General features: G+C 53.7%; 10 protein-coding genes across 10 annotated transcripts; 5 read left to right on the top strand and 5 right to left on the bottom strand.

Annotated features, from left to right (window-relative positions):
• Positions 1-192: 192 nt before the first annotated feature.
• BGZ61DRAFT_281511 (uncharacterized protein) lies at positions 193-819 on the bottom strand (the record flags this gene model as incomplete). The annotated part of the gene is made up of 1 exon (XM_046238464.1): positions 193-819. A coding segment is annotated over one exon (627 nt), but the record flags the coding sequence as incomplete, so codon positions are not given.
• An 833-nt stretch (positions 820-1,652) lies between these two features.
• On the bottom strand, positions 1,653-3,232 carry BGZ61DRAFT_471516 (uncharacterized protein; the record flags this gene model as incomplete). The annotated part of the gene is made up of 5 exons (XM_046248229.1): positions 1,653-2,266; positions 2,355-2,801; positions 2,870-2,944; positions 2,998-3,066; positions 3,118-3,232. The coding sequence occupies 5 exons, from the start codon at positions 3,230-3,232 to the stop codon at positions 1,653-1,655; spliced, it is 1,320 nt and encodes a 439-aa protein (XP_046112959.1).
• A 1,379-nt stretch (positions 3,233-4,611) lies between these two features.
• On the top strand, positions 4,612-5,411 carry BGZ61DRAFT_471515 (uncharacterized protein; the record flags this gene model as incomplete). Its single annotated transcript, XM_046248228.1, has 2 exons — positions 4,612-4,771; positions 5,017-5,411. 2 exons carry the CDS (start codon positions 4,612-4,614, stop codon positions 5,409-5,411), a joined length of 555 nt encoding a protein of 184 aa, XP_046112958.1.
• A 1,122-nt stretch (positions 5,412-6,533) lies between these two features.
• BGZ61DRAFT_471514 (glycosyl hydrolase family 3 N terminal domain-containing protein) lies at positions 6,534-9,342 on the bottom strand (the record flags this gene model as incomplete). The annotated part of the gene is made up of 3 exons (XM_046248227.1): positions 6,534-8,575; positions 8,633-9,021; positions 9,095-9,342. The coding sequence occupies 3 exons, from the start codon at positions 9,340-9,342 to the stop codon at positions 6,534-6,536; spliced, it is 2,679 nt and encodes an 892-aa protein (XP_046112957.1).
• A 754-nt stretch (positions 9,343-10,096) lies between these two features.
• On the top strand, positions 10,097-10,876 carry BGZ61DRAFT_439694 (uncharacterized protein). The gene has a single exon (XM_046244388.1). It carries the CDS (start codon positions 10,147-10,149, stop codon positions 10,609-10,611), a length of 465 nt encoding a protein of 154 aa, XP_046112956.1. The 5' UTR covers positions 10,097-10,146; the 3' UTR covers positions 10,612-10,876.
• An 82-nt stretch (positions 10,877-10,958) lies between these two features.
• Positions 10,959-11,834, top strand: BGZ61DRAFT_439693 (uncharacterized protein). Its single transcript, XM_046244387.1, has one exon. It carries the CDS (start codon positions 11,128-11,130, stop codon positions 11,701-11,703), a length of 576 nt encoding a protein of 191 aa, XP_046112955.1. The 5' UTR covers positions 10,959-11,127; the 3' UTR covers positions 11,704-11,834.
• Positions 11,835-12,086: 252 nt separating this feature from the next.
• Positions 12,087-13,660, bottom strand: BGZ61DRAFT_489141 (Delta(14)-sterol reductase; the record flags this gene model as incomplete). Its single annotated transcript, XM_046250176.1, has 3 exons — positions 12,087-13,183; positions 13,236-13,540; positions 13,599-13,660. 3 exons carry the CDS (start codon positions 13,658-13,660, stop codon positions 12,087-12,089), a joined length of 1,464 nt encoding a protein of 487 aa, XP_046112954.1.
• Positions 13,661-15,444: 1,784 nt separating this feature from the next.
• On the top strand, positions 15,445-17,358 carry BGZ61DRAFT_439686 (vacuolar sorting receptor). The gene is made up of 3 exons (XM_046244386.1): positions 15,445-16,297; positions 16,350-16,914; positions 16,989-17,358. Exons 1-3 carry the CDS (start codon positions 15,945-15,947, stop codon positions 17,139-17,141), a joined length of 1,071 nt encoding a protein of 356 aa, XP_046112953.1. The 5' UTR covers positions 15,445-15,944; the 3' UTR covers positions 17,142-17,358.
• A 3,848-nt stretch (positions 17,359-21,206) lies between these two features.
• On the top strand, positions 21,207-22,981 carry BGZ61DRAFT_583138 (uncharacterized protein; the record flags this gene model as incomplete). The annotated part of the gene is made up of 5 exons (XM_046256307.1): positions 21,207-21,340; positions 21,405-21,580; positions 21,663-21,704; positions 21,785-22,753; positions 22,808-22,981. The coding sequence occupies exons 2-5, from the start codon at positions 21,416-21,418 to the stop codon at positions 22,979-22,981; spliced, it is 1,350 nt and encodes a 449-aa protein (XP_046112952.1). The 5' UTR covers positions 21,207-21,340; positions 21,405-21,415.
• A 430-nt stretch (positions 22,982-23,411) lies between these two features.
• Positions 23,412-24,527, bottom strand: BGZ61DRAFT_339216 (HIT-like domain-containing protein; the record flags this gene model as incomplete). Its single annotated transcript, XM_046239207.1, has 2 exons — positions 23,412-24,311; positions 24,399-24,527. The coding sequence occupies 2 exons, from the start codon at positions 24,525-24,527 to the stop codon at positions 23,412-23,414; spliced, it is 1,029 nt and encodes a 342-aa protein (XP_046112951.1).
• Between the last annotated feature and the right edge of the window lie 624 nt (positions 24,528-25,151).

Here is a 25,151-nt window from a genome sequence, read left to right as displayed (position 1 = left end):
ACAATTGTTCTGATAGAAGACTTTGCGAGGCGGTCTCTCGGTTTCCGCTTTTGTAGGGACATGTGCTTTTCGTTTCATCCCGAAGTCGATGAACCAAAGTGTATCTAATCCTCCCCATGCCGTTCCATCAATAACCGCGTCAGTGAGGTTGGTCATGAATTCCAGCTCGATGAAAAAGGGTCGGTCTTTTTCGAGTTCCAGAGCCCAGCTTGGGTTAAATTCCAGGGCGACATGCTTCAGGCCCCCGAAACCATTCCACATTGAAGCAATGGATATGTCGTGAGACACTCTTCCCCAGTCAAGAGTGTTGAGGTTGTATGGTTGGAGAAAAAAGAGGTCTTGATTTGGGAAAACTGTAAAGTAGTGGTCGCCAGCATCCTTCTCGTTGAAACATCCCATTGCCGGTACGGACTCCTGACGTTGGGCATCTCTAAAGCTCTGAAAGGAATGATTTCGAATCGCATTCCATTCCTGAGTACAGAAGTGGCGTTCCATAATTAACCGCGATTCTTTACAAGCCGTCCAGAGGCCTCCGTCGATAAGGTATGTTGATGGGTTGTTTACGGTCCACGAGGCCGTTGTGTCTTTGCGTTTGCTTGAAGGATTGTCGATAGACCGGAGCGCCAGCTGCGGAGCTGCCAGGCGAAGATCGGGGTAATATGCAGCGGGTATTCTGGCATCGTTCATTTCGTCGATGGCATCTTCATCTTCCTTACTGCTGTAGATGCTGAAGGCATGAACTCCCGGGCGGTTGGGACGAATTGTGAGTTTCCAGATTTCCTCCCTGAGCTCCAAAGGAAGCTCTGAGAAGCGATGAAACATTTTAAATATTAAAAATAATTCTCGAGCAGCGAGTTGAAAGAATTTGGGCGTGGTCGAGGAAGACTTATCCCCGCCTCTCGCCTGCTATGTGCACTTATTGTGTAATATTCGTTTGCGCAGAAGGAGGACGCAAGGAGGAAAAAACGGACGAGGATTAATTAGCTACATTGTAAATAACCTTTTCTTCAGAATAAACTTATTTGCCTGTGTTCGCATCGATCTTTGCAGACACAAGGGTTGTTTAAGGCGCTTGCAGCACCCGGTTGGCTACTGGATCGGAGCCCATCATACGCCTTTCTTACATCTCCCGCCGACTCTCCTGCAGAAAATTATGTACCATAACACTTGAGATTATTAAAAATATTTTCCACGATGTAGTACTTAGTAGAGTAAGTTGATTAAGACTAATTCTAAGTATGTACCCCTCTCCTTCGAGACTCTTATGTTGTTAAATAAGCAACAAATGCAGGCCCAGGAGCGTACTTCTAATCGTACGCCTAAGCTAGATATGAAAGTAAAGATGAGGCTTAGCCAGACCCATTTGCATCTGTGTGCAAGTAGCCATATGTATGTGTGCGAATGGCAATGTTCTAAAGTATATACTTCCTTGTATACGTCCACAATCCAAATTGCTGGGACCATTATGTCCATCGTCGGGCAAAGCATCTCCGAATGGTGAATGGTGTTGGTGTCAAATATGCGCTTCGGAGGTGCATATGGCGGCGGATATACGTATGTTCTTCAGAGAACGAAATGAGTGGAAGGCGCAGTGCAAACCTCGAATGACGGGGGTCTTGTGCTGTCGACCTGGAGCGAAACTTGCGATTGCCTCACCAGCCTCGCACTCCCCCCGTTGGCAAACGCTGGTAGAGCCGCGCCCTTTGATCTGCCTCTTGCTGTGCCCTATCTTCCCGGGCTTGAGGTCTTGGGACAGCTCGCCAGTGGCGTTGTTGTTGTCGATGCTGTCGGGCGGCCGCTTCTCGTTGCTCCTGCTCCTTGGCCCTCGCATATTGTGCAAGCATCTCTCGCTCTTCGCGCTCATTCTTGATCCTCTTCTGTTCCGCTAGCCGTTCTTCCTCGTCGGCCATCCGCTGCGCTTCCAAGTGATTGCGTTCATTAAACTCATCATCGCGTCCCGCGCGGTAGACGTGCTCCGGACACATGTTGCGGTAAGATTTAGCTCTCTCACCACCGCAATCTTCAACAACGCACGCGTGCTGCGTGCAGTACCCGCCCGGCATCTTAGCAGGCAGCTGGCAGTCTGCGTCCTGGCACTTGTGGTTCCCGCAATAAGCGTTCCCCGTCGCAGCTTGGTTGTTGCAGCCGAGAGCTCTGCAGCAGTGCTGTTGACACAGTCCACGGGCGTCAATGGCCTGCCCGAAGCAATCCGCCTGCCGACATGTGTGGTCGACACAGTTTCGAGAAAATGGAACGCCCGGGCTTGCTATGCGTCCTACGCAGTTTCCCTTCGTGCAGGCATCTTATCTGGTTAGCTGGTATACAGGATGAGATTGATGAGTAAAGTGACTTACGATCTCGACACCACAGATTTCTTTGGCCGCGGAACTGATCCCGGCTCCCCTTACACCCGTTGACACCGCAGCGATGCCACTGACAGCATGTCTGGGCCTTGATCACAACCTCCTGGCATTTTCTCCCAGGAGCTGAACAGACGTGGTGCTCGGGACAGCACATCTGAGGCTCGCCATCGCTCCCAACAGCGCAGAAGTCGGTACACGTAGGGGCTGCACAGGGTTGGTGCTGGGAGCAGTGCCCAGTATCACGGCCGGGATAACATCCTCTTGAGCACACGACACACTTGTGTGTCAAGCAGAATTGGCTGCCCGGAAACTTTTCCAGCCTGCAACGTTCCCACGCGCACGTCGACTGTTGCACGTGGTCACCGCAGTAGGCGGAATTCGCTGCAGGCTTCTTTGTACAAGCCCGTTTGCCAGGTGGACTGTCAAAGCGACAGGCGTCTGCTCACGATGTCAGTGATTTGAACGATCTCTCATGGCTTGCATTCAGCTGAGAAAGGGAGACTGACGTTCCGGGCAACACCAAGAAACTGTGTGCTTGTAGTCCCTCTCCACACTACATCCCTGAGCATCACATGCCCTGTCTAGTTTTGGTTAGGAAATGTCGGTGGAAAGGGGTGAAGGCAGATGGACTTACGCAGGTGACAGTAGTCCTTGCTTTTTCTCTTCTTTTCCCTACAGAGAGCAGGTCCAAGGCGGCACGAATCTGTGTCCTGTCAGCTCGATGTCCATTGATGGGTCAAGGTAGCCAACTTACGTCTTTTGCACCACAAAGAAATGCAACCGTCCTTGCAGTAGACGACTGAAGAACAGTCGGGTTTACCGCATTTCTGAAGTGACAACTTTGAGTTGCTTCTGATGCAGAGGGGCATTGTGACAGGATACCAGCTGGCAATATCGCACAGGTCAGGTGGTCCTCTGTAGCCTGTGTCTCCAAGAAGGGCCAGCAGGGAAGTCAAAGGGAAAGGTAGAGGCTGCCTCTCTCGAACCAAAGATAAAGTGCAGAAAAGGCAGGAACGGGAACTCAGGCTGGTCGGCGTGGCTTACAAGACTCGATACAGTGCTGAGGAAGGAAGGGCTATGATGGATAGCTAAGACCGTACTTATAGTTCAGAGTTGAAACCCGTTCTCAACGATGGCAGCCCATCAGTGGTACACATCATCATAGAGCAGCTGTGATTCACTCTCAATTTCTGCCCTTGTGACAAGAATTCTGGCCCTTGCATAGCTGCGGACCCGAGGTTCGTGGAACGGCTTACTCTGCCTCGTCGCAAGTTGTGACACGCGCAATGGCATCGCGACCACTTGGTGACGCGCTGCACCGCAAACTATCGTTAGGAGCCTCACATTCGTGTCCAATATGCCTCTGACTCACTGTTGATCGGACACCGGCAGCAGTTCGTCGCTGCTTTCGGACACCGGATGCAAGGGAGCAGAGCATGTGGAACACATCGAAACACTGCGGCAGTTGTTACCTCCGATATCGTGATCTTGACGCGCATGAAGATATGCGAGATCATTGGCTAAAGATACCATTCCGCCCTGATAATGAGCCTACTTTTGGGTTATACTGTGATGCTCAGAAGGTGGTATACAGCCACAAGATGTAGACTTCTTCGCAGTCCCTTGTTGTTCCACTGAATCACCTTTCATCGATAGCTAATACGGGGTTCTTTAAAAAGATCGTGGATCACTTCAAGTCCGAGTCTTTGAGACTTCAAGTCCGAGTCCCTGAGACGTCAAGTTAAAGTCCCTGAGACTACGCATGCATTGATCCAGTGGGACCCTGAGGTTTGGCTCAAAGTTCTAAGTCACCGAGGACACGCGACCAATGTACCTCAGACCCCGGTTACATATCACACGGTGTCTCGGTATATTTCCAGTTCCACAACCGGGATGTCCCATAATCACAATGTTTCTTGCCAGTCCATGTCTTGTTATTCCTCCAGTTGACGAACTCTACTTTATGTGATTCAGCACTCATTCTTGGAGGAGTTAGCAGCCATCTCCTGAGGAATACACTCAGGTTTGTGTCCTATAGTTTCACCATTGTCAGCCACGAAGATCTAGGAGTGAAGCCCCGAATGTGGCCCGCCTCAAGTACTCGCCTAGAACCCCACTCTCCGTTGAGATTGACAGTCTGTCAAAGTTTCAGCGGTGAGGTTGTTCCCGGTACATGGGTCTGCTGTCAGGCCTCGAGGGAACCCATTGGGCTTAAATTTTGTGATACTAGTCCGCATGAGGCCTCAAGATGGCTGTGTCGGAGCACCAATCTTGTTCAACTGTGCCATGCCGGCTTAGCCTTTGTGGAATGTGCAACGGTTTCGTCGAACACAACGAGGTCTGCGGCTGTCTATATCGTGGTAGGGTCTGGGGTGCATGTTCAGCGATCGATCGTGAGCCAACACATGGTAAGTGTACGCAAATAGTTGGGGATGTGGTTACCATCATCTTCGCGTATTTGTTGCGTATGGTAAAGGCCATTCAAAGACCCAGCTTTCACCGAATCCGAGTTTCAAGTATTGTATTTCCAACGCGTTAAATCAGCAGGCGCGATATACCAAAGAGAATCTGACACTTCACAAGCGATGGAATTATGAGTAGTAAAATATGCCAGTTCGTTGCAAGTAAAATTCATTGACGAGCGATTGTCTAGGTGGATATGCAAACTTGAGCCTCATGACCAGATTCCATGCCACGTTACCGTCGCGTCTTGGGTATGGCGATGCCTCCTGCAGTGCCCTCACATTCCCTCACATTCCATCCTCATGCTGTAGCATCCTCTTTCTGTCCCACTCTGTCCCAGCCGACAGTGACTCCGACCACCTCGTCCCGTCGGCGGTTGTACCATACTCGTCCCAACACGTCCAGGTCGCCGGCATCGGTATCGTTCTTGAATCCATCGGACAAAGGGCCTTGGCGGAATGTTGCGTCTGTATACAGGCCGTTTGTTCGATCAGCACGCGGAAGGCACCAGCAAACTCATGGGCTCCCTCCCATGAGTGGAAACTGACGACACAAACATGCCTCCACGCGGCCTGTGTCCGTTGAGTTGACCATAAGGCTCCCTCAAGGCTTTCTTCGGGGTGAAATAGCACAGCTATCGCTCCTCGTGACCTAACAACCGAGGAAGAGGCAGTTGGCTGATGGGCAAAGAGCAGCACCGACACTGACGAATGTCGGCGTCTCCCCCCATGGTCCTACTACAAAGCCGAGTTAGTTGATACCAAGAAGGCTGCATACATAAAACAGAGCGTCTTACCTCTCGAAACACACCCTCACCCTCCCACCAAGACGCCAGGCGAGGGCCTCCAGACTCATCGTACCCGAGCTGACCGACCACCGGAAACCGATGGGGGAGCTGCATTTATAAACACTTCGCTCGCTATTCGCTTTATTGACTCATTCGACGGCCAATTTCGGCTGCTAGAGGCGGGTTTAGTCGGTGAAGAACTCGGTGGGCTTTTTCCCCCCTGCGAGGTTTGACGAAGATGAAGAACGGCCAAGGAATCCAAGCGGTAAGCGAAATCGTATGATTCCCATATGTGCTTCGGCTATTTTCTCTGATTTAGGTGCATCGGTAATAGTGGGAGCTCATCTGTCATCTGCCTGTGGTCTCAATAGGGTGGTGGGTGACCAGTTCTGTTCAAGGATATTCTGCGAACCGGATGACCAGAATGGGCTACTCTCGCGAAGGGTTACGGAATGGGGGTATTCGACCGAACAGTTATGGGCGCGATTGGTGAACGGAGTTTGTGACGTTACCAGAGGCTCAACAAACGGATGCCCCTACCCGGTTGATGGGACACCCGAGGTGGTATCGTCCGCAACGATGCTGAAGTCAGTTGACAGGGTCTTTGGACACAGTGTAGTAGCCGGCGAGTAAGCGAGAGGTCAACGCAGTGCCAGCCGTGCTTGACCGAAGCGCTTAGGTGCATTCTCTGCTCTTGCGCTCTTGTGTTCAGGTAGTGATACTTTAGCTGACATGCCATGTAGTCAATAACAGGACCTGGGATTGATCCGGGAACAGGTTATTCAGTGTGAATATTCGTATGCATTCATAAGTATATACAAGAAGACTCTTAAAGACCGTCATCCAAAACCTATCATCGTCCTCTTTCTTTTTGTTGCAATGCCCTCTTCATCAGGTAGGGGAGGCCTCATTTGCCTGCATCATGTGCTGTAGCTCTGCTCCAAAACCGCACTGAGGGGTAGGTTCCTTGAACTACTACCAACGTACACCGTCTTCTCATGCTCCGTGATGACCCAGTTCTGTGATGTAACATCCCAGTTGCTTAGGTCACGGCGTGTGATGTCGGCAGTGAAGATGACGCTCTGGCCAGGCGCGATGCCCTCTATGCGCTCAAAGCCGCGCAGAACACGGATGGGCTCGTTTTCGCCACCAAGGCTGATGTAAAGTTGAGGAATCTCGTCAGACGTAGCGCTACCGGTGTTGGTGATGGTTGCGGAGACGGTGTAGAGGACATCCCAAAGCTGAGAATTGCCACCGGGTGCACCACCGGCCGGGTTCTTGGGCTGGGGAGAGCCATCGACGGCCTTGGGGGGGAGGAATTCTTCGGCGGTTTGGCCATAGTAGGGATCGGCTGAGGCCTCCTTGCCAGAGGATGAGGTGTTAAGCCAGGGGTAGATGAACTGGTAGATGTATCGGATGTTGGACGGGAAAGTATAATCGGACAGGTCGGTGCTGAAGTTGCCCAGCTCAGGAGCGGCAATCGTGTCACCAGAGGTGGGTTCGTAGGTGGTGTCAATATGAGGTTGAATCTCAAGGCTAGAGTACTCAAAGGTGCTCCAGGAAAGACCAAAGCCAAACTCGTAGAGGGGCGCAGCGGAGTCGTTGGAGGCGGCTGTACGATCGGTGCTGGGAGAGTTGCGGTCGAAGTGGCGGTAGTCGATGAAAACACCCTCAGAAAATTCGTGCTGGGGAGCACCCTCGCCATTGTTGGGCTCGTACAGGACATCTGTGCCGTAGCTGTTGCGGGTGCGACCCCAGGTGAAGGGCGATCGGCCGGGACTCGTCTTGCCGTAGAGAATGTCGGCAATCGAGTTGCCGGATTCCTGGCCAGGAAGACCAGCCCAGACGATGGCAGTGATGTTGGGGTTGTCATACCACTCGGTCAGAAGGACTGGGCCGACTGTGTGAAGCACAACGATCGTGTTAGGGCAGATGGAAGAGACATTCTTGATGAGGTCGTCGCCTTCCTTCCAGAGAGTCAGGTTCTTGCGGTCGCCCTCGTTCCCATCGACATTGATATACCCCTCCCCAGAGTCGGCATTGGCGAAGACGATAGCGGTGACGTTGGGCTGGGCAATAACCTGGCTAACCTGTGCCCACTGGTTATTGTTGAGGATGCTTTCGTATCGAGTGCCGTCTGTAAGGGCTTGAGCCTGGAGAGCTTGGTCCGGGGTGACCAGGTATGAGAACTGGGAAGTTCCCGAGCCCCAAGCCATGGCAAGAGTTCCGTTGTCACATCCGCGATCGCTGCACCCGTTGGGGCCGGCAGGGTTGCCTCCAGCATCCTCGCCAATGACGGCGACAAACTTGGGCTTGTTCAGTGGCAAAGAACCGGTGTTCTTGAGTAGGACACTGCCCTTGGCGGCAGCTTCACGAATGTGTTGGCCGTGGTCATGGCGGACATCAACTCCGAAGTTGATCTGCTCCCAGTTCTCTTTGGCGGCAATCTGAACGTAGCCAAAGGTATCGCGAGACCATGATGAGAAGTTGATGTCGGGCATACTCTCAACAGTTCGGCCAACCTTGAAAAAGGAGGCCATGATTCGCATGGCCATGTCGTCGATTCTCCATTCGGGAACGGTACCGTTGATGACGGCCAGGGTCTGGTTGGCTCCCCAGAAGCTAAGACCGGAGTTGAAGGTGGGGTCGCCGGGCATGGTCATGTCGAGGCCGGCAGCAGCAGTGGCGGCACCGGCATGTTGAGCCTGCCAGTCGCTCATGACGAAACCCTGGAAGCCAAGCTCGTCCTTGAGGATACCGTTGATGATCTTCGAGTTTTGGCACGAGTACGAGTTGTTGACTTGCTGGTAGGAGCACATGATGGCACCCACACCAGCGCGGACAGCGTCGGCAAAAGGCCATACATAGAGCTCGTGGAGGGTCTTGTCATCGATGTTGGACGACATGGACTCGGTGATGTTGTAACCATAACCCACGGCCTCGGGGGCCTGTCGGAAGTGTTCTGGATGCCGTTAGTCTAAGAAGTCGCGTAAAATCGGCAATCGTGCTGCTGGCCTACCTTGCTCGTTGCCGATGTAATGCTTCGCGGTAGCAATCACGCCGCCCTCCTGGATGCCCATGGAAGTCTCAGACAGGGCGATGCCGGCCATGTAGGGGTCAACAGTGAAGCCCTCCCAGTTCCGGCCACCGGTAGGGGCGCGACCAAGCGGGCCAGACGCGGGACCGAGGAGAACGTCTACTCCCTTCTCGTTGGCCTCAGTGCCCATCAAGAGACCGCGCTCGTGCCAGAGCGTACGGCTCCATGAAGCACCAGCAGTGATGCCACCAGGAAAGGCGCTGTTGTAATCTGAGAGTCTGAGACCCAGAGGGCCATCCTGCATGCACAGTCCACGCATGCCAAGGCGAGGGATAGATCCAGCGTTGCCGACACATCGTTCTGACATCCATCTAGAGTAGAGGGTTAGAACCATGCCCAAGATATTCTGCATTGAAGCATGGGCTTCAATAGCTGGATACTCACCCAACACCGGTGGTCAGGTTGACTTTCTCAGTGAGCGTCAATTGCGACACAAAATCCTTGGCTCTGGCGTAGGCATTTTCCCAGCCCGGGGCCGCGGGATCCATCCATGGTGACGGATAGTGAGGAGGAGAGAATGCGAGGCCGTCTTCTCTAGCGGCAACCTGCAGCGTAGCTTGTGTGTCAGCTTGGGAGCGCGCCAAAGGAGCGAATGCCAGTGAAAGCAATGCTAGAGCGCCGGGAGAATGCATTGTGGCGTCGTCGGGTCTTTTCTAAAAGGATCGACAATGCATCACCGTGCCCGTGCCGCAAAAAGAGATATCTATATAGAACTAAAGAGTGCAAAATGCAGTCGAAAGCGAGTGTTTTTTGTTCTGGCGGTGGAGGATAAATGACTGTATGGGAGAGTATGATGGTGAAAGGACGGAACCTCGTGCCGGTGTCGCGACACGGCGCCCATGAGTAACCCAATTGGCAGCGATGCCGGATGCATGGCGTCCGATCCAGGGGAAATCGGGACGGGGAAGGTGGAAACTGGAAACTGGAAACAGTAGAATGTGGGCTCACCTTTGGGACACCTCCAGCGGGAATAGCAGCGTCGGCGCCAGCCAACAGCACCAACGCTGCGGCGAGCGACGTCGTCGTCTTCATGTTTGACGAGGATTTCTTGGTGGAGTGGCAAACTGTCAACTCGCCAATGTCTTGGGAAATTTCGAGGCTCGGGCGTCAACAGCCAGCTCGACGAAGGAGGACCGAGACCTTTAAGCCTTCCAGGCAAATAAGGCGATGGGCGCGGAGTGGAGATGACGATGATGGCACACCGGGATGTGCAGAGAGTCGCTGAGTAGGATCAGCAAAGGAGAAACAACCGAGGTGTATGCATCCGTCGAGAGCAAGCGCCTAAGTAAAGCCTCCCGTCGACCGTTTCAACGGGGAGGGCGATGCTCAAGGTATATTTATAAAAGAGACACGGACGAGACCCCTGGAGCTCGCCGTCACACTCACGCGTTGTCTCTGCAGGCAATTAACGTTGGGCCCCCTTCACAGGATACCGCATGCCAGGGCAACACGGCGCGAATCCAACACGAACTCTACTATGTATGTCTCGCCCGCCGCATGTCTCTGCCAGACCGCGAATCCCTTCCCGGAAGGGCCACGGGCCCACGAGAAGAAGGGGTCCGCTCGCCCCAAGCAAGCCTATTTACCCATGGGCCTCCACCAACACTGCACTTTGCATTCGTCCAGTATCACATCGTTCCTTGGTATCGAGCCGGGATGGAAAAAGTGGTTTGATGATTCTTAAGCGGACTGACTCTTCCAACTCCGCCCTCCCTCCACTGCCAACCGGCCTAGCTGCCGATCCCTGCTGTGCTTTATTCCCCCGTCTGCCAGGCTACCCCACAAAGCAATCCTCGACGACATCGGGGGAACCAGGCTCGCGGCCGGGGCGAACGGGGCGCTGGAGGGCGGTGCTGCGCCGGGAGTGGACAGCCCTGGCTCTGTGGGGGACGCGGCATTGATCAATTTGGCAGTTGCTTTTGCGCACAAGAAAAGGGCCGATGGTCCAGGGCCAAAAGGCCAGGGTCGTGGTGCGCCAGTGCAAGAGCCGGGCGTGTGGAGGAGCTGCGCGATGATGTGAAAGCAGCACGACCTTGGGCTGATGGACCGGACGATGGACCAGGTGATGTCGACGAGCGTGCTGCTTTCGAGGTTTTTTCGGCTTTATTCGTCTTTTAGTCAACCGATTGCTCACCATTGCATGATCGTGTTTGTACTTTGTTATTGTCTTGGTCTGTCTTGACGTCAGGCGGTTAGTGTCTTGTCTCACTCCGAGGTTGCCTCCGCTAACTTGTTTCTCGCGATGGGCGCTGTGCCAGGAACCAACAATGTATCACTTTTCTATCTATCGAGTGGCGTATCGAGCTATCGAATACGTCGTCTCCCTGTCCCATCGATAAGCAGAACGCCTATCTGGCATCCCCTATTTCGGGAACGGCTGACCCAAGGGCGTGGCTTTCCGCCAAAAATCCGCCAAAATGGTGATCGACAAGCTCCCTGTGAAGCCTCTTTCCGAGTCCCAACTCTCTGCCCCTTACCAGTCCTCTGTCACGCCAGCTACCGCCCTCATTATCGTCCTCACCCTCGCGTTAGCACAATCCCGTAGCCCAAACTCCGGCCCGGCGAAATTGCTGCTACCAACTTTATTTGCCGATGCGACGTCGCGATGCAGCGCGTTTCCCCGCCCTCCACCCGCTCCAAGATCACCGAGGATCCCATATGACGACATGACCCAACCTTCAACCACCAAATCTCAAGCTTCTCAAGCTCAACCCGTTATCTCACCTCTCCCCCAGACCCTGCTGACCCCATGTACGCTTCATCTATCCCCCGCACCCGCCGTCTTGGCACTCGGCCAGTGGAAAGAAGGACCCTCCGGCGCTGCACCACAGCCCCGCGCTCTTCGGCCCGTTTCTAGGATCTGGAGAACTCTCGGGCCTCGTGCTCCTTCGACGCCTTCCGGGAGACCATCAGCTGGTGGGAATAGTCATCGTCAGGTTGCAATTCTCCGTTTTCCCGCAGCTAAAAGCAAAGACGGAAGCAACGTCGTATGAGGGGCATCATGCATCCCCTCACGTAAATGCACCCACAGCTTCCCACTCATCAGTGTTGGCTCGGCCTTGGCCTTGGCCATCGTGGTCTAACGGAGTGGCCGAAGGTATCAGAGGTACAGGAATACAGAGATTGCGATATTAAAGACGTTAATATTATGACGGTTGGAACCGCCTTAGGCTATCTACACTGAATTGATAGGGTGTTGAGGTAGGCAAAGCAGGCAAAGTATTCCACGTCGTGGGTTCATAAGAGTGAGACGGGCCGCCATCGCCCATGTATTGCAAATCGAACCATCTCTACTCCACGCCTTCCAGGCCTTACCATCAGCAGTCGGACGTGCATACATCCACTGCAGTAGTTCCACGATCCGGATGGTCAAGGACTAATAGATGCCGGGGACGATTCGCCACCGGACAATCTTCTTGTACTTCTCCCAGTCCTCGCCGTACTTGCGTTGGCACTTCTCGTCATCACGGCTGTCCCGGTGAATGAGCAGGATCGCAAAGTACAAGACGTAGAAGTAGGTGATGAACATGCCCCATCCCCTGGCCTCGCCTTGGATGACCTGACGGCCATCCTGCATCACAAAGGCAACCTCACCCTCGACCTGAGTCCCAGCACTCAGAATCTGGTATCCAGCAATGCCAGTGGGCAGGCAGTAAGGCCACGACTGGATCCAGTCTCCAAAGTAGTTGATGTGACGGGCAACACCCCACCAGCCTGAGATGAGGAGCTTGCTGCCTCGCTTGGTCTGGAGGTACTTGAGGTGGGCGACTCTGGGGTCGTCGGGGTTCGTCCGGAACCGGTTCTTTTCGTTATTGGCAGAGCGGAAGATGTAGAAGCCGAGTCCAATAAGCGAGAGCATGCCAGCAATACCCAGCGGGCCAAGGGATAAGGGGTGGACAGAGAGGTAGCGAACGGGGAGCGAGTAGACGAACGGTAACCAGACAATGTCGCCAAATGACAACATGAAGCCGAATCCATCGTTGGTGATGTCGATTGTGGTGAGAATAGCAGGCTCGTTCCACCATGAATCAACGACATATAGAGCCTGGACTGCCGTGATGCAGATGGCGCTGTCTGTGACGAAGCCATAGTTGCGGTATTGTTGGGCGCACCACGAGCAGTTGAGGATGATCCAGCCCATCATGCCGGGTCGCAGCTCCAGGAACTCCTTCAGGTCGATCTCGCCAATTAGGGGCAGAGTGACACGGGGATTCAGCTCACGCCCGATGAACCAATCGTACATCAAGTTGCCGCTGTGGCCGCCTGCAGCAAGCTCTCGGTTCTCCTTGTTGTCCGCCTTGACGCTGAAGCTGCGGATGTAGACGAAATGGGCGACACCGTATGCGAAGAGGATGTTGGCGGTCAGGATCTGAATAAAGTTGTCGGAGATGAAGGTCCAGACGGGGAACTCGGCTCCTTGGGCGAAAGTACCGGCGGCCAGGACGGCCAGGGTGACGGTGCTGCTGTACATGGCTAAGGCTCCGTCAGCTTGAGGTTCAACCTGGTTTGCCAAGGATTTTCATACTGTTGAACCTATACTTCAACTTTCCACCATTCCTCAACTCGGTACCTTCAACCTCGATCGCGGGGAGGATGCGGTAGAGAATCATGGAAAGCAACATGTAGCCGGCCGTGGCAGCAGAGGCCTCCCAATTGAGCAGACCGGCGAATCCATTCTCAGGCCAGCCAACCTCCACCTTAAGCTTGTCGAGGGACAGGGTCTTGGGGCTCAAGAGCGATGGCGCAGGGCAACCAGAGATGTCGTTGCAGACGAAGTTGAAGACGTAAACGAGGATGGGGAGGCCGAAGGAGATGGCGAAGGCACCGGGACTGTTGACATGTCCAGTTAGCAATGATAGCCAGTCCAATAGATGGTTGATGAACTCACGGTCCGAAGAATTCGTATCCGTGTGGCTCCTCGACGGCAGCCGCCTTTGAACTGGTCGCCATATTGACAACAAGGGGGGGGGGTTGCAGTACTGGAACGGCGTTGATGAGAAGAGAAAAATCCAGACACAACGCGAGGTTTATAAATCCTCGACAGTCCACAGTACAAGTCCCTTGTAGCAATCGGCAAGATTTATTACACCGCGTCAACAAGTCGCGGGGTTGTAAATTGAAGAAACTCTCGGAGCTCTCGTTCTCCGGATGGTCTCATTTGCTCATTAGCGGGAAGGGACCCGCCAAGCCGGGCTAAAGCATATTCCTAGCACCTGCCGTGCCTGCATATCCGTATTCGGATAGCATGACTCGCCCAGCACTGGATACACGGCAGTCTACAGAGGAGCCTTTCAAAAGTCTCTGCTCGCGTGGACGCTAAGGTCAGCCACAAACAGGGATCGTGCCGAAAGCGAATGTACCCAGCCAAATTCTTAGGTACCTCACCCCTCTTTCACTTTTCCTGTTTTCCCCTCATCTTGACCGCCAAAATGCGTCAAAATACCGATATTGCAACCCGGGCTCTTGTGGTCGTCTTCAAGAGCCCATCGGGCGGGAAAACAACAGCTGAAGTTGCAGAGATAACAGGTCTTTCGCCCCGTACAATCAATGACATCTACGCACGCGCTATTTCCCGCGGATTCGATCCCAACCACCGACCGATGACCCTCCATGACGAATTCCTTCGTGATGCGCACCGCTCCGGGCGTCCCAAGAAGCAGACGGACGAGGCACGAATAGAGATCATCGCCAAGGTTCGCCGCGATCGATTTGGCAGGGAAAAGACGTGTGCTGATATTGCGGGCGAACTGAGCAGCGATGGGATCGAGATCTCGGCCGTCACTGTATGGCGAATACTGAAGAAAGCTGGATTCCGAAAGACAAAGCCAACGAGGAAACCTGGATTGACGAAGAAGATGAGGGAGGCACGTCTGGCTTGGTGTCTTGAACACCAGCACTGGACCCTAGAGGACTGGAAGAATGTCATTTGGTCTGACGAGACCTCTGTTATCCTGCTCCATCGACGAGGAAGCTATCGCGTATGGCGAAAAGCCGATGAGGCATTTGTTCGAAGTTGTATCCGGGAGCGATGGAAAGATGCATCTGAATTTATGTTCTGGGGCGCCTTTTCCTATGATAAGAAGGGCCCCTGCCACTGTTGGGGTCCAGAGACTGCTGCCGAAAAGAAGGAAGCCGAAAAAATCATTAATAAAATGAATGAGGATCTTGAAGCTGTTATGCGAGAAGAGTGGGAAATTTCAAATGGAATACGACGATTACATCTACATCAACTACCCGGCCCGAAGCCAATCTGGCGATGGAATAAGAAGTCCGGAAAGCTGACGAGAGGGTCCAAGGGCGGTATTGACTGGTATCGCTATCAGAAGACAATCCTGATCCCTAAGATGTTTCCTTTTGCTTTGGAATGTACCAAGGACCGCCCGGGCACTTTGGTCCAAGAAGATAAGGCTCCTGCTCACAGCCACTATATACAGCAACAATGTTATGATGCGAATAGCATCAGCCGGCTGCTATGGTGTGGGAATTCCCCGGACCTCAATCCTATTGAGCCGGCTTGGCCATGGATAAAGAGACGGACTACAAGGAAAGGAGCCCCAAAGTCAAGGCATGAGGCAGTCAAAGCTTGGAAAGCAGCTTGGAAGGAGCTTCCGCAGGAAGCTATTCAGGCTTGGATTGAGCGCATCCCTCATCATATTAAAAAAATCATTGAGTTGGAAGGAGGAAATGAATACAAGGAAAGTCGGACACAGCGGTAGGTACATTGGGAATCCTACTATACATTTTGGGTGGGACCCTGCTCTTTCCCGTGACGCTAGTGTCCTTAGCGTGAGCAGAGACTTTTGAAAGGCTCCTCTGTAGACGGAGAAACAGTTGAGCCGGCTGGAACTCGAGGAGGACGTCACATCGACAGCAAGATCTGTCAGGGGGTACGTCAAGGGGTCAGCGAGAGCGCGGCCCAGCCAATCATCAATCGCATAGACGACTCGTCACCCTTTCTGATTGTCGAGGCCCTGATGACAGTTTGAGGTTGAGTCGCGGCAGGCGTTATCATCACGCTGCTGCTGGGCTACGACACCCGCCGTCTCTGCCGAAGTTCGACAATTCCTCAACCCACATTCCTTTTGCTCCTTTTTTGTATCTCCAGCTGTCGATACCGCGCGAGGCGCACCTGTACAATCTGTCATTTGCTCTCCCAGCCATTCCTTACTGTCCGGCCCATATTGATCTTCGTTCTCCCATCCGAACCCCCTGGCGCACACGACCGACATTCAATATGCGATTCCAATCAGCGTCACTCGTTCCCTTCCTGGCGGCTGCTGTCGGTGCGGTCCAGGACGACCCGACGGCGACAGTACACGCTCCAGCATGCACAGCGACGTCCTCGACCGGCAGTGGCGCATTCTTCGATCTCCGGCCCGACATGGCCGTAGAACCGCAAGAAGGCTCATACAGGTCCGGCCCGACCAAGGACTACTTCTCCAAGGGCTATGACTACGGCAAGAACTTCACACTGAACATCTGCGGTGCCGTGGTGGACCCTGTCAGCGATGTGGTAGGCATCACACCTCCCCGCTGGCAGAACGTGAGCGCATATTATACATCCAAGGGACAAATTTTCTCCATAGGGTTGGTGCAACACTAGATTAGGACTAAGGATATTGTACTGACTGAGACACAGCTCCGAGTCGATGGAATTGCAGAGCCGTGGCCGAAAACTAGTGCTCCAATACACCGGGGGTTCTCCTTGCGGACCGGATGCGGCTATCAAGTCGAAACGAGACCCCCAGACCGACTATCACTACGATGGTAACAATCCGGAGTCGAGCGCCGTTGCCTCCGCCTCTGGGCAATCTCAGCCAGAAGCAACCAGCTCAGCGGACGATAAGCCAACGGATAATAAGCCAGAGCCAGAGGAGGACAAGGTGAGGCGCAAGTCCGCCACCATCTCCTTCCTTTGCGACCGGGATCCGGGGGCGACCTCCGCCAATGTGTACTTTGTCGGAACCGACCCCGACGAGTGCGCGTACTTCTTCGAGGCCCGTTCCAGCCATGCCTGCGCTCACGCTGAGCCTCACAAGCCGGGCAGCGTCGGCCCTGGCAGCATCTTCGGTCTCATTCTTATCATTGCTGTGCTGGTGTATCTGCTGGGTGGTATCTTCTATAACCGGACCGTCGCCCATGCGCGTGGTTGGCGCCAATTGCCCAACTTTACCCTATGGGCCGGTATCTGGAGCTTTGTTTGCGTGCGTTCTACCCCGATGAAGGGGGAAAGATATTTCCCCTAAGCCTGACCATGGGGCTGACGGAGGAGAAACAGGATTTGATCGTACTTGCCGTGTCAGCGTGCTTCCAGCGCATGTCGATTCGACGGGGTTATCGCCATCTCAGCACGAGTCCCAGCCGCAGGGAACGAAATATAGACGCAGAGAACCGGCTGATCGATCAGCTGGACGAGGAGTGGGAGGACTGAGGGAGGAAGACTATTATTCTTATACCGGTGACAGTGGGACTTGAGGAGCTCTTTGTTTTGGGTTTCTTTTTTATTCTTTCCTATGGGTTTATATCTAGAAGGACATGGCGGGAGTTCTGGTGGGCTATGTGATACCGAAACATACTGTACCTTTAACTAGCTCTGTGAGGTAGTTCATCACGTCGACTACGATGCCAATTTATGCTTGTTCAACTCACTCTCGTCATCATCTCAACTATACTACTACTATCTTTGCCCGACTTTGGTACTACATTTGCCGTCCGGGGCGCCCCACGACTTGACAGGAAACGGGAGGGGCGTGGAACAGGGGCCAACACTGAGCCAGCTACCCTGGAACCAACATCAATTCGGGACCGCAGCGAAACAGAACAGTGCCAATGTCACTCTCAAAGCCCTGATTCACACACTAGTCCAGTTTATTCACATGTATGTTGAGCTCACTTTCAAAAGACAACACCAAGCTCGTTTGAGCCATAGATTTGGGGGTGGGCATCGTAAACTATCCTTCACTGGGATGTGTGACAGGCTCTGTCAGTCTGACACTGTTCAGGCTGTCCCCACCACGATGCACAGCCGTTTGGACCTTGGCTTGAAACAAACAGCTCGACAGCCACTGACCGTGTGTGTCTTTTGAGAGCCCAGCCCCGCCAGAGCGCCACTACCTAAAAGGGCAAGGGACAGGACGGGTCATGAGGCGAACGTTTGGTAGAGATAAGCCAAGACTGCGTTCTGCGGCAAAACGCGTTTGCATTGTCCAATTGTCTGTCTCTGAACTGTAGTGCTGCCTGCTGGAAATCAAATAATTATGCAGGGAGCAGGCCACGAGAAGGGTATTGAATTAAAATAGGTTGGCACGAATGGGTACGGATGCATGGCTGGGGATTTTGGCACATTTGCTGCCCTCAAATTCGACGGAGCTGAGCTGAAACGGGACGATGGAGGTGGTGGGTGGGCTGCACAGTGGTGACAAACTCCCACAGGATGGGGGTAAAACTCATGCTATCGCAATGAACCTGATGAGATGGCGAGCCGTCATACGCTGGAATGTCCGTACGCAAATAATTCACACACACGCGCTCGGAGATCCTGGCAAACTGTTCCTTTGCGAGGCGGGCATGAAGGTCAGTCCAAGTCGGCCACCGCGGGCGATAAGCTGCAGGCTTGCTGCGAGCAACTATTTCAGGATTACGGCTGAAAGCCACACGGCACGGCGCGAAGCATCGTAAAGTCAACCGGCCGGTCCACATTCGGTGCACAATTCCGGGTCACTGGGACCTCCGATCGATACGATGGATCTGCCCATGGCCAGGGGGAGAGAGAGAGGGGGGGGGGGGGGGGGCGGTCCCATCGTCCAGATCTCTCCCCAGCTTTTTTCCCAGCAACGACGCCGAAAAGCGTTAGGACGACCTGCCAGTCATGCGCATTTTGAACACACATGGCACAATCGCGCCGGCATTTCCTGATCGGAAGCTAACTCAAAATTCCCTGGTTCCCAACGGCCATCGCAGATTACTCATCATGGATGGCTTCAATTAACGACACTGCTGGACAGTGACTGCAGCAATTATGAAATGATGTTTATGAATGCCCTGTGTTGTCTCTTCTCTCACCGGGACTGCTTTGGCCTGCTCTCTCAGTGGCCAGAAGCACACCCTGGCTTGGTAGCGGCTGTCCTGCGCAGAAAAGAGGGGGAGCGCAGAGCCCTGCCTATGAGAGCTTCCTCTTGGTGGAAGATCCGTGGAGCTTGAGTGATAGCAAACTTGGCCATCCTTCCTCACTGGCCTCGCAGTGTCAGCTCTCTCCGCCTGAGATGCATGCTGCCGCGAGGGAGAGCACCGTGCATCGAGAATCCCTGACAGCGCCACCAGTACATCTACAGAAGCAAAAGCGAGACTACATTGTGTATGTCTAGGTTTGGGTCAGACAGTCATTATTTACCAGCCTTCTCGTGGTGTGGGGGCTACAGCGGCCGCAGATGGCAAACTCGAGGGCAGACTCTCTGGAGGCAAGCTGACCGCTGGCCACTCACTCGGCCACACCACATGCAGCTCTTTGCACATTCGATGATCCCTCTGCTCCTACCTGTACGGTACGTACATGGACCAAACACGCTTGTCAACAAATAACTCTGTAACGGCCTAAGCTTCGCAAACGTCATTACGGCTGAGTCCTTCATAGCCCGTGCCGACATTGCTCACTGGCCCTCTGGAGGCCCGATTGCGTATTAATGGGCAGTCAAATCTCCAAAACCCACATTCGTAGAGGCCGGCAGAGCCTAATCCTAAGGAACCGGGTTCTCGGTGGGTGAGTGTCACTCCCGCATGCTTTGGCCAGGTCCAAGCACACCTCTGCGGGAGTCTACAGAGAGTAGTGGGGACAGCGTGTGGCCTAAGGAGGATTGATTCCGTGCTCCATCTTCGTCCCGCGCTCCTGGATCTGCAGCTTTCTCCCAGAAAGGAAATACAGAGCCCCATCGCAGACCTCACAGACATACAGACCAGTCTCGACAACGGCTCAGCGCGGGAACCTCAAACCTAGGTCCCGACACAAGTGCGAGACCTGCTCTGAGATGACGGGGCCACCCACCCACACCTTGCTGCCTGCTCGAGTGCCTGAGCCCCCAGCCCCCGAGTCCCTTTGTGAGCACCACACAGTCGAGACCTGAAGTCAACCTGAGAAGAGGCGTGACGAGTTCGGCCTAGAGCAGGTGACGTGCATACGCCATGTTCGCAGTGACCGACTTTTTGACAGGGGTCGACAACAGCATGCTCCACCCCCCCTTGGCATAGATCACAATAGGACGAAGAACGAATGGGGAATGAGAAAAAGACAGAGGGACACCGAGCTCGACTGACAGCTGCGTGAAGCCAACGGGCCTGGAGCCCACTCTGCCCCCCGCGGATCCTTCTCGAGTGACTCAGGCCCAGACAAGCTGCACTGATCCGTCTCTGCGGGGGCTTTCAAACGCAAACACAACAGCTAGACCCTCTGGGCATGTCAATTCGGAAGAGGCGTTAGGCTAGACCTAATCTGCTGAAGTGAATCTGGAGAGCATGAGCCCCCCTGATCCTGGACTCCGATCCTAAACAGGGTGGGCTATCCGTGCGCCATGCTCATGTGAATAATGGGGATGGGGGTGCATGTCAGGATCTACGGTGCATACGGGGAGCTGTCCCAGCTGTCTCCTGGGTCTCGTCCCTTTGTGGTTATGCCGACATCTTCTACAGGGGGAGGGGGTTCTACGAAAACTATTCTGTGGTGAATGACAAATGACTCTAAAGCTGTGGCCTCAGAAGGAGGTGAAGGGCTTTGCACGAATAAACCACCGAAGGGGAGATAAACCGCCATCGAGGAGTGGTGGAAAACGATATCGGGGCCAGGTCCTGTGGGGACTCGAGGCAAGCCCTGACGCAAATGGAAACGCCCACACATTTTGGGACGAGATCTAATGTGCTAAGGGCCCTGCTATCCCGTGTTGGTGAGCCCTCCATTACGGGAGGCAAGTGGGCCTAGGGAGCTACCCGTTGAGCTAAAGGCGTCGAGGCCGAGGAAGCTTGCCCCCCAGATCGAGGTGGTTCCCCCCCCCCTGCCTAGGGAATGCCATATATCAAAGGAGAATAATCCCTCGAGAACGGTTCTTGATCTCTAGGTCATTATTCGAGCTCCTAATTCATCACAAGGCCAGTACTGCGTTTGCATTCCCTCGGAACCTTTCCTCTTTCGGTGGCAGTCTTCCATTGTTTTCCACGCCGTTGGCCCCGTGGTCTCCCCCCAACCACTCCCCTTATTGTCCCGCCCCATTTGTTTACCCTGCTACTCCCAGTTCGTCCCCAAACACACATTGTGGGCCGTCACCTTGTCCTCATTCGGAAGTGGTCTTCATTCTCATCTCACCTTGCTGCTCTATTGTGCCAGAAAGGGCCATTCTCAAGGACTCTTACCATTAGGAAGAGACTTGAGGAGGGCCTCACCCCCTTTCACTTCTCTATTTAATCACCACTTTCTCCCACACCACCCTCATCACCTTTCTTCCTCATCACAACCAACACATCTGTCTTCTCTTTTACTTGACCACCAACTACTTCTTCTGTCACACATCCTTCGGGACACAACATCGATCTGCATCTTTGGCAGCTGCTTCGAGACACACCTTGGCTATTACCACCTGGTCATTGCTGGTACGTTCCATGTTGTGTACCACTCCCTGTACCATGACACACTTCTGACCTCGGGAGCCCACAGATTTTCTCAACATGGATCCGGTCTTGAACCTTCAGGCACCTGAGCCTGCTCCCGTCTTTTCTGTGACTCAGGCCGTTGAAGTGACCGCTCGACAATATGGAATGACTGTCGAGCACTTCATTGATCTGTTCAACCTGGAGCGTGCCAAAGAGAACGCTCAGTACGGTATCATGCTGGTAAGTAAACCTTCACCTCTCTGCATAGTCTTGACTCTCTACCCTAGAAGTTTACTCATACTAACTCTTCAACCATTTACAGCAAGTTGAAAGAGGCACCGTCAACCATCCCCAGCCCAACATGGTAAGCAAAGGAACCATCCTCTGCATCAGATTGAACCTCAACCAAAGCCTTTCAGTACACTAACACTTCGATTCTCACAGGCTGACAACAACGTTGGTGTTCCTCTCCCCCAGCAGGGTCAGGTTATGAACGTCCAGCCTGCACCTGTTGCTCAGAACCTGCTCGTCGAGCAGGCGCCTGTTCAACAGGCACCACTTCATCCCATGTACACCGCTGCTGTACAGGGCCCTGGCACTGGTTACGCCTACAACTTCAATGCTCCTATGGAGGAATCTCCCATCGCCCTCTCTGACGAGGATGCTGAGGGCGAGCCTATTGCCCCTGCGCCTGCTGATGACACTCAACAGACCTATCACTGCGCGGGTCCTATCCCCTCACTCATGGGTAACTGCGAGTACATCATTGCAACTGTCAACCCCCCTCCGCAAGTGTGCCATGGCCTTCGCCTGGCTCAGGCGAACATTGACAGAGGCACTCAGATGATTGCACTCGGCATCGAAATGATTAAGAAGGTACAAAATTGGCGCGCCAACGTGGTCCCGGAGCATCAGAAGTTTCTCAGACATGCCAAAACCCCTGACGTCAAACTCAGGGTTAAGGGCATGCTCGAAGACGGCTTTGCTCGTGCCTCCCGAGACATGGCCCATGGTGCGAGCCTGCAGCGAAATGGCAAGCTTCTCCTCACAAACAGACATGATGACTACCTCAGAGCTGAAGTTCAGGTTGGCAATGATGCGATGTTCATCGAACGAATCCGCTACCTGGATACCCTGGAATCTGGCGTGGCCAAGGACGCCCTTATCACATCCGAGTCCCGAAAACGTCGCAGAAGCTTCGAAGAGATCTACATGGCAACCTATCGTCCTGGAGATGACACTCAGTCCATCATCTCTTACATCCTTCGCGGTCGAGCCTGGAACTTCTCCTACAAGGAGATCAAGAACCTTGGTGGCTTCGACATGGCAGACGCAACTATGCGAGGTCATGTTCGCAACGCGGTTCTGACCCCCAGAGAGAAGGCTCGAGTTGTTGATTGGGATGAGCGCAATGTGAGCTTGAACTTGAAATCCCCTTGATGACCGTTGCTAACAATCACCGATCAGGTCTACCTCCTCCTAGACGCTGTTGCCCACTTCTGTGGTCCCGACCATGCCTCTCCCAAGGAAGCTAGTGTCACCTGGAAGGTCATTCGGGACTTCATCTACCAGCACGATGGTGAACGCTACTCTGCAGCTGCGGCGAAGAAGAAGTGGGAGCAGCTCCAGGGCGGCAACTAAGTCTTTTCTTCTTCGGCAACTGAGTTTGCACTTCACAGTATCCAGGTCTTTCTTCTTCGGCAACCGCGTTTGCACTTCGCAACATCCAGGTCTTGTCTTCTTCGGCAACCGAGTTTGCACCTCGCAACATCCAGTTCTTCCCTTCTTCGGCAACCGAGTTTGCACTTTGTAATATCCAGGTTCTTTTTTTTTCATCTCTGAGTTTCACAGGAAGTTTCGTTTGCATTTCACACAGGAGTGGCACATCGTGCAGTTCAACATGGAGGCTGGTTCTGATTTCAGGTTGGCAATGGTGGTTTGAGATTTTTAAGGAAGGGTGGTCACATCAAAAGGTTCTTCATCACATTGCTTCAATCAAAAGGGGATAGGGTTAGCTAGCTAGGCAGTCGTCATCTGAACAAAACAAAGGGCTACACAGTAGACCCGCGATTCAGAGTCGAACCGAGTTCCCAAGTACGCATTCATCCGTGAGCCCAATGGTCTTTAACACTTGTAGTAATACTTCTGGATCCTTCTTGAGTGCCTCCCATTCCACGTTATTCTTGACCAACGCCGTGCCCGCCAGAACTGTCCCATTCAACGATAATGTCCCTAGCACATCTCCATCCTCGCCAAGTATCTTTGCTCCTTCTGCCAAGCGCGGGCAGATGACCAGTGTGTCCTTGGTCATGGCCATGTTGTAGCTCATTCTTGTCTCGCCCTCTGCGGAAATCTCTTCATCGAGGTGAGTGATGCCTGAGTGTGCGGCCACGGCTTGGCATGCCTGTCGGTAGAGGCGAATGTAGGCGGCGTGAAGGTCCTTGGATGGCATTTCTAGACTAATCTTCTCAGCAAATGTAGTGAAAGGAGCGGACTTGGAGTTCAGGGTGTCGGCGAGGACGGTCCAGTGGCTGTCAGCTGCCAGGTCTTCCTTCATTCTCGCGATGGGCAGCAGCTGGATGTGCCGGTGCGGTTGGCTGGCCCCCGAGTGATCTCCGCAGTTGAAGAAGGCAAAGAGACCATCTCTATTCCCTCCGTTACCATCGTAGTGCCCTGGATCGTCCTCGGTGCTTGGTGCTGGCTCGTACGCCTGGATACACGCCAGTGTGGCCTCCAGATCCGATTCCTCTAACACATGAGTTTGAGGCTTGAACTCTGTGGTCGCTAGAATGAAATGCTCTGGGACAACGGCGAACTTGTTCAGCACGACGTAGTGTGTCGAGCTCACATCCGTGATGCGGAGAGCCGCGGGAGGGTCTGCGAACGGGTCGAATGGCTTGAGGGGTTTGGAGTGATCCTTCGGCGCCGCCTTGGGTTTGTTTGCCAGTGCTGGAGAGAAGCGAAGCTGGAACTGCAGAAGCTGTCAGCCACAGTCTCATCGAGTATTCCAACGTCCAGAGAATGCCGGAGAGAGCAGAGATCGTTGGCAGGGACTCACTGGGATATTGTTGGCCTTGAGGACGGTGACCTGGGTGGGGTAGTAGTGCAGATCCCCTTCCGAGCGAGCCTTTGCAAACGCCGACTTGACCAGGTCTGGGAGGGCCGAGGGAGCCTTGATACGAGTCATTATGAAGCGTTGTTTCGTTATTTCCAATGCCAGGGAATTTGAATAATTCAAATGAATGATTGAGTCCGTAGGAGAAGAGTGTCGAGGGCTGGTCTGGAGACTGGGCCGTCGGCGTCCAATTACGTGGCCCGTGCAGATTGCGCTGTGTCTACAGCGCATTTGTCCTCCCTAACGCTGCTGGGTGCTACTAATTCAACACTGCCGCGTCGTTATCCCTTTCGTCCTCCCCGTCGACTTTAACCTCACCTTCGTTGACACTTTTGATTTTTCCCGTGAATTTACTATTGATTTGGACTCTATGACGTGAAGAGCATCATCCCATGCATTAAATCGTTTGCTGGCGCTTCCTGCTGACGGGGTCGCGAGGTGTTTAACACCGCCATCACAAAAAGCGACGGCGGAGGACCACCACACGGCAACAACAGGTATTTGTGATTCCCTCGCTGATGGAAGATCATGGAGATGGTATGTTGAATGACGATGTTGGCTGCCGGGTGTCGACATGCCGGAATAAATATCTGCCAGGGTTTGGTGTCACGACTCACAAGTGTCTGTGTGACGGGTCAGCAACCCCAGCCCCCCCTCCCTGAAAACACCAAGGAATTCTAATTCTGCAGCAGCAAG

This window comes from Ilyonectria robusta (assembly GCF_021365365.1).
Source record: "Ilyonectria robusta strain PMI_751 chromosome Unknown BGZ61scaffold_1, whole genome shotgun sequence".
In the NCBI taxonomy this organism is placed as follows: domain Eukaryota; kingdom Fungi; phylum Ascomycota; class Sordariomycetes; order Hypocreales; family Nectriaceae; genus Ilyonectria; species Ilyonectria robusta.
The sequence above is the reverse complement of the archived record's forward strand: the minus strand, read 5'-3'. Positions and strand labels throughout refer to the sequence as shown.